The 7,340-nt window shown below is 43.8% G+C and overlaps 1 protein-coding gene across 1 annotated transcript; it reads left to right on the top strand.

Moving 5' to 3' along the window:
- Window positions 1–847: 847 nt before the first annotated feature.
- On the top strand, window positions 848–6,710 carry LOC306813350 (kelch-like protein 23). The gene is made up of 3 exons (XM_079328704.1): window positions 848–2,723; window positions 3,431–3,842; window positions 5,568–6,710. The coding sequence occupies exons 1-3, from the start codon at window positions 1,802–1,804 to the stop codon at window positions 5,878–5,880; spliced, it is 1,647 nt and encodes a 548-aa protein (XP_079184830.1). The 5' UTR covers window positions 848–1,801; the 3' UTR covers window positions 5,881–6,710.
- Window positions 6,711–7,340: the final 630 nt, after the last annotated feature.

Here is a 7,340-nt window from a genome sequence, read left to right as displayed (position 1 = left end):
TGTCTGGTTTTTAGTCTGTAAAATTGCACTGCAGCTGACATTACAGTTCTCCAGCCATAAATCTAAATTAAATTATTTCAGGAGGTGCATAAACACTGCAGGATCAGGAGTAGGAATTGATGGGAAAGGCTTGAGTATCTCATCCCTCTCCTGAGGTGTTTCTGCTACTTGCCCTTGCCTTTATAGGGGACCCTTTATGGGGAGGCTGTGGCAGAGTGAATTGTTTTGCTGGCATCAGCAGTTTTGTTCCTGAAGGTTTTCAAGAACACACAGCAAGTGCAGGTTGGATTTGTTATTTTGGCCACAGCATTGTTGTCTCATGCATAGCCTTTCCTGGGCCAGCTCCAAAATGGGTGGGAGCTTAGAGTAAATTCCATGTCAGTGAATCTGATTGCCAGGAGCTCTGAAACAGGCCCAGGTGTCTTGGGTGATGTATTGCCTGTGTGAACTTGGGCACACCTGGATTTTAATCTGGGGGCTCTTGTAGCTGTCTATAGAGTTGTGCTACTCACAACTTAGTTTCTTTGCTTTCTATGCTTCAAAACTTGCTGGTGAAACTGCACAATTCAAAAGAGAATCCTTATTTAGAGCATGAGGAGTAGAATTTCTCACCATCAGCCTGAGCAGAGTCTTGAACTGTCCTTTAGGTGGGAGAAAGATTGCTGCTGTTGATGCCAAAAACATGCTGCACTATTTTTGTGCTCTAAGTATAGCATCAGAAACAGACCTGCTGGAGCTCTCTGGAGTGGATTCTGGGCTCTCAGTGCTGGGAGATCTGCCTGGAGCCATGGGTCAAGTGTGTAAACTGGAGAGGGGCACATTCCCAACATTTCCTGCTCAGGTGCTTGGTTGCTTGGTCATTATTGTGAGCTGCATGGCTCTCCTTTTCTGCAGCACAGATTTTGAGGTTATACTTAAGAGTCAAATACCTGAAAAGAAGCATATGAAATAGGGGACAGACATGTTAGCAGGCCCTGTTGTGATAAGACAAGGGGTAATGGTTTAAGCTAAAAGAGGGGCAATCCAGACTAGAAATAAGGGAGTTTTTATGATGGGCATTGGGAGGCACTGGAACAGCTTCTGTTTGCTGAGTTCTGCCAAAAACTGAGAGTGAGTCTTGCTGGTATGGACTCTTTGGGTAAGGGACTCTACTTCAAGGTCACTATGCAAATCTCTTCATGTTACAACTTTGGAAAAATTCCCTGTGGTATTAGCTGTTGATTGTCCTACATCTGTATTTATTTTGTGCATTCAGATTGAGGATGACTGAATGTGGAAAGCCATCTGGGTTTCAATGGGGACTTACTCCTTCCTCTTCTCTCTTACTGAAGTGAGATGCATAATAAAAACTGTAATCACTTTGGTATTTGATTAAACTTGAACTAATGAAAGATGAGGTAATGGTTGCTTTTTTTCCAAATGGGTTCAATGTTTTCTACAACTTCTTGGTATTTACTCAGTGCTTAGGAATCTTTTGGGTTTTTTCTCCTTTTTTTTCTTTCTAGCCCAGGCTCTTTGCTTGGCTAACAGCTCCCCTTATGTGCTGTAGCCTTACCTGGTAAAAGTAGATGCCAGTCAAATTTGCCTTTTTTTTTTATTTTACAGCTGTTCTGGTATTGCTATTCAAAAAGCAGTAGAAAAGACAGAAGAGCAAAGCAGGAGAGTAGAAAACATTCTATTTTTAGGACTAGATTGGCTTATCTTATTTATCCTAGCTAGGGGGATAATGTTTCAAGAGATCTCACATGGGTAAGGGCTGCATAAGACTGAGTTAATTTTAACTGCCTGGCAGTTTTCAAGCATGGAGCCTGCACAAGAGCCACAGGAGCTGGGACCTCAGACAGAGATGATTGCAGACACAGTTCTTGAGGTTGGAGAGAGACTCTTCCAGGTCAGCCGCAGGGTGCTCTCAGTACACAGTCGCTATTTTGAAGCCATGTTCTTTGGAGGAGCCAGAGAGAGCTCTGAGCAGCACATAGTCATCAAAGGGATTGACGCAGCTCCTTTCCAGGCACTCCTCGAGTTCACTCGCACAGCCCAAGTGCTCATAGGTCAAGAAAATGTGATCAGCTTACTGGAAACAGCTGATTTTTTTCAGTTTGACAGGGTGAAACTGTTGTGTGAGAAATTTCTGGAGAGACAACTGCATGTTTCCAACTGCTTGGGCCTGATGACCTACTCACAGCAATTTGCTTTTACAGAGTTGTATGTGTCTGCTATGAATGTGGCTCTCACTCACTGGGGGGATGTGATATGCCAGGAAGAATTCAAGGCATTACCCAAGGAAATGCTGATGCAGCTCCTGAAAAGTGATGACCTCTTCATTTCAAGAGAGGATGTGATTTTTGACAGTATTATAATTTGGATAATGGAGGACCCAGCTACAAGAGAGGAAGAATTTCTGGATCTGGTGGGCGAAGTCAGGGTCACTTTTCTGAGTTTGTCCTTCCTTGACACCTTGGTGAAACGCAGTAAGCGCACTGCAGAGACAGATACCTTTTCCAGACTAATAAAGAAGTTAGACAGCTGTCCCCCACCCAGCTGGCAAAATCCAAAACTCTGTTCTTATGCTGGTCGGAGCTATGACACCTTATATGTCCTGGGAGGAAAACATGACAAGGAACAGCAAGAATTATATCTCTTTCAGCCTAAAACAGGGACCTGGCAGGCTTGTTCTCCATTGCAGCGCAGGAACCTCACCCAGTATGCAGTGGCATCAGTAGGTAACTTACAGAGAAGGGAGACTGAACAAATGCAAACAGAGGTTGAGAGTCCAGCTGTTGCTGTAAAACAGTTGTGCTCAGCATTGCTAAAACCTCATTCATATTGGTGTTCATATTTTTCAAATAATGGTTTTGTTTTCCTTAGTCCTGGGAGAATGCTAGATGACACTATTCTCATATAGCAGAAACTGTGAAGTCTACTGAGTTCTTTACCTTGGATTTATCTGGAATTAATCTAAGCACTTGGCTTTAAGTAGTGTATTTTTTGGCCTTCTCTTTTGTAGTGGTTTAGACAGATGACAGGCAATTTGTGATTTATAGTTGCCATTACATTAAACTTACCCATAGATGTTGGGAAATCTTAATGCTTGGAGTCTTTCAAGCCAGCTCAATACTATGGCTTCCTGCAGCAGTGTTGTTAATAGTCCCATTTCTGGTAGGAGTTGGAGATCCCCGAGATTCTTTGCAACCAGTGTTTCCATGATTCAGTTCAAAAATGGGAGTAGGCTTGGAAAGATTGGCTGCATACTGCAGGCCCAATCTATCTGTGGATGAGGAATTAAACACTGCAAACTGATTGATAGAGCAGTGATTTTCTCTCCTCATCTTGCACCTTACAGTACAGTCCAGGTTGAAATGAGAACCCCAGCTATCAAGAGTAATGTTTAGCCTTCACGTGACTACTGTTCTCTTTGCTGTCTTTACAGGGAGCTTCCTTTTTGTGACAGGAGGATATTTCCGGGATGAGTTTGTGTGGTACAGTGTGGATTGGGTGCTTATCTACAACTGCCTGGACAATTGCTGGCTGGAAGGGCCAGCCATGAAGAATTCCCGCAACAGCCACTGTGCAGTAGGAGTAGGGCTGCACCTGTACGTGCTGGGAGGGAGCACAGAGGAGGGGATAATCCCAGCAGTGGAGCGCATGGCCCTGCTGGAGCCCCAGTGGGAAAGCATGAGCCCCATGGCTCAGCCTGTGGAGAGAGGCGGCGCCGCCAGCCTGGGAACCGCCATCTACGTGGTCTGCGGCCTGGATGAGAATGGACACGTGTATGATGGAGTGCAGAGGCTGAACACGGAGACAGACAGCTGGGAGGTCATCTCCTTCTCCCCTCTTCCAAGGTAATGTTGGGGGTTAGGTTTCTTTTGTTCCTTATTGCTGTCTTGGTGTAAAAGACAGGTGTCTGCTAAGGAAGGCAGGACCCTCTCTTGAAATGGAAAATGTAACACCCCCCTCCCTCCAAATTATTATAATTTGAAATTAAGGAGCTCTCAGGCAAAGATATGGGAATAGGAATAACAGTTTTAACTAGGAAAATTAAAATAAAAATACAGTAGTACAACAACCCAAAACAGTGGCAGAGTCAGAATCCAAGCTGACACCCGTCAGTCAGTCAGGGTGGTGGCAGCAGTCCCATTCAATGGTGGCTGCATCCTCCTGCAGTGGCAGATGTGGTTCAGTTGGAGCAGTGCTCCTGGAGAAGGTGCAGTTTCCTCTGAAGGTCCAGGGATGATGTAGAAGAGTCTCGTTTTCCTCTGGGATCCAGTGGAAAAAGGCTGCTCTCATGTTCCAAATCTCAGATTTTATCTGGGTAAGAAATGTTTGGCTTCTCCCCCTGGCTGGAGCATCTCCCAGTGGGATGATGTAATTTTATCAGTCATGCACTGGCACTCAGTGCCCCATTAACAGAAGGTATCTCCCTGGAAGAATGATGGGTTGTGGAAAAGATAAAGATCACTGCCCCACCTGGTTTCAACAGATGGTGATGGAATACATACTTCTGGGCACATCCTGCTTTGCAAGCCAAGACACCTATAGAATTTTTCCCATGAGTTGCTAGGAAACACTGACTGCTTGTACTTATGGGTACTTGAGAAAACAAAGGGTTTGCTGGGCCCAGGTAGAAGGAGGGCAGGGAGCAGCTGCTCTCTCTTGCTCTGTGGCTTCAGAGGAGGAAAATTCTTGGTGCTGCTGTGGCTTGGGGAAAGTAATTTGCCATAACCCAGCCTGGAACTTTTTCTTTGACTTCTTAGGTAGGGTGAGGCTCTGCTCCTTGAGAGCAGCCACTGACCTGGGACCTTATCAACACCTACCTCACTAAAAAAGGGAGCTATCCCCATCTGCTGGGGTGCCTGGGAATCCTGAGTCCCCATTCCTGCCCTGCTCAGAGCCAGGCTGTCGCTGCCCCAGCGCTGCTCTGGGTTTGTTCTGTGTGCTGCAGCCCTGCACTCCTGCCCTGCCAGGATGTGCTGCAGTCCCAGCTACTGCCGTGGTGTTCCCTGATACATCTCATCCACCAGCCCCAGATATTTTGCTCATTCCTGCTGTTCCAGCTTAGTGCATTTCCTAGTCCTGCAGGGGCACTGGGATCGGATGCCCCAAAGCCTCTCCTCCCTCCTTCCCATCTTGGCTGAGAAGGGGTCCCTGCTTCTGTTTGCTATTAATTCCATAGTTGTTATTGTCTTCTTTGCCTTGCTATACATACTAGAAAACAATTGTTATTCCTACCCTCCTTTGCCTGAGGGCCCCTTAATTTCAAAAAAACTGGGAGGGGAGAGGGTTTACATTATCCAGTCCAAGGGAGGGTCCTGCCTTCTCTATCAGGCATCTATCTTTTCAAACTGAGACAGGTAAGAAATAATATTCTGAGACCTGACAGAAGATGAAGGATTCTAATGTTGGTCCTGCCCCAAGAAGATGTTAGACTGGAGAAATCCAGAAGTCCTGTCCCTGCAACACTTCTGTGATTCTCTATTTAAACAGGACTTCCCAACACCAAAGTCACCTGAATAATTCAGGGGCCAAATCTTTGTGTTGATTCTGATCAAGGGTTTCTTCTCTCTCAGGTATGACCTCTGCATCACATCCCTGAATGGGGCTCTGTACACTGTAGGAGGGGGAGCTTTTCGATTTGATGTGGAGACAGATGAATGGACACAGGTGAATGAGGAATGCTTGACCCAGAAGTTCTTCATGGGATGCAGCACTGTGAATGGACAAATTTATCTCCTTGGACAGAGGAAGGGAAACAGTGCCCTCCCCACTGTAGTCCTCTTTGATCCCTACACTGATGTGTGCCAGGTCATAGATAACAAACTCCCTTGCCCCCTTCCTATTCATGGCTGTGTCTCTGTGCGAAGATTTGACACGTGGGCATAGGAGTGGAAGATCGTGTGCTTTACAGCTTAAGGGAGTTAGATTGCATCAACTTTGGCCTGTGATATTTTAAAATTTTTGTTCCTTTGTAATTTTACCTTTTTTTTTTCTACTTGACAAATGAACTTGTAGCAAAATTCAGAGAAAAGTTTGTCTACACAAAGGCTGCAGGTCATTTTTGAAAATGGTGATTGGCATTGTTATGGTACATAAACTTCTTAGGGTTCATTGTCAATAAAGGTTGATGCTGTTCTGACCCTTAACCTCTGTGCCTCTCTGTCCTTTGAACAGCTGGAAAATCACTGCCTCAATGTTAGAAAATATCATAAGATTTAAATAATTAATCAAATGTGTGTCAAGGGAATCTTCAGCAGGATTATAAGCCCATAGTGCTGTAGAACAGAGCAAAAAAAAAAAAAAAAAAAAAAAAAACCAACCAAACAGCAATTGCTGTCAAGCCATACTTAATATCAGTACCATTTTAGCCTGAAATAAGCAAGTTTCACAGGTTATGTAATTATGGCTAAAATTACCTTTATTCCAGGCTTGAGAACATCACAGAAGGGACACTATTCTGGATTTATGGACTCAGGTATGTGATGGCAAACATTTGCACAGAGTCTTAAGAATCTGGCTTCAGTTTCCTTAGTCTTCTTTGGGTTCCCAGCTGCAGGGACTCAGAATAAAAAGGCCCATCCCAAAGCACTAAAATGAGAGTGCAAGGAGCAGGGTCCTGCACATAGCTGTAATTAAAGACTGTGTATGAGGAGGAGCATTTCCTGGGCAGAACATGGATTTAGGGCAGTAGGGGATTGATCTCCAAGGCACTCAGGCCTCCCTTTTTTACATTTACTTTTTTTTTTGGTTATACTATAAATTATTAAAATTAGATCTTATGCAAGAAATTACAAGATGAAACATCATCCAACTCCTAAACTATCCAGTTAAATGATAGTATTCTAACACTCTTATTTTCCAATCTTAAAAATGAAATCTCAACAAATTTAATACATCCATATAGAAAGCTTCAATTTGTTATGTATAATTTCTGATGGAAAAATGTGCATTTGGAAGAATTTCATTATTTTCAATTTTAGGAAACTTCTCCCTGAGTAGACATTCAGTAAGGAAAATCTTTTAGACATTAGAGTTATTTTGTATAATTCATACAGTAAATACAGCTTTTATCATTTGGCCAGGCCCTAGTTACAGAAATCCTAGAGCCTGATCATTTTATACTTTCTAGGTGAAAACTTAATTTGCTATTTAAGCTAGTGCTTTTCCCTTTCATGGCATGGCTGGCAATGACTGCCAATGTCTCTTGAAATTGCTAATTGGTTAAATCTTCCCCAGTTTTAGTTTATTACCTCATGAACCTTTTGGGAAGGCTTTGAGATAATCACAGATAGGAGTCATGAGTTCAGCAGCTTGTTCAACCCCTCTTCTCTTTATGCAGTGGAACT

The sequence above is a fragment of the Erithacus rubecula genome (assembly GCF_903797595.1).
Source record: "Erithacus rubecula genome assembly, chromosome: 28".
In the NCBI taxonomy this organism is placed as follows: Eukaryota; Metazoa; Chordata; class Aves; order Passeriformes; family Muscicapidae; genus Erithacus; species Erithacus rubecula.
Note: the sequence above shows the minus strand (reverse complement) of the source record. Positions and strands in the feature narration are given on the sequence as shown.

What these genes read in the sequence shown, in the direction of transcription:
- LOC306813350 (XM_079328704.1), top strand. Translation starts at nt 1,802, where the DNA reads ATGGAGCCTGCACAAGAGCCACAGGAGCTGGGACCTCAGACAGAGATG. An exon ending in GTATGCAGTGGCATCAGTAG is followed by an intron (nt 2,724 to 3,430) that starts GTAACTTACAGA and finishes CTGTCTTTACAG; the next exon opens with GGAGCTTCCTTTTTGTGACA. An exon ending in TCCTTCTCCCCTCTTCCAAG is followed by an intron (nt 3,843 to 5,567) that starts GTAATGTTGGGG and finishes CTTCTCTCTCAG; the next exon opens with GTATGACCTCTGCATCACAT.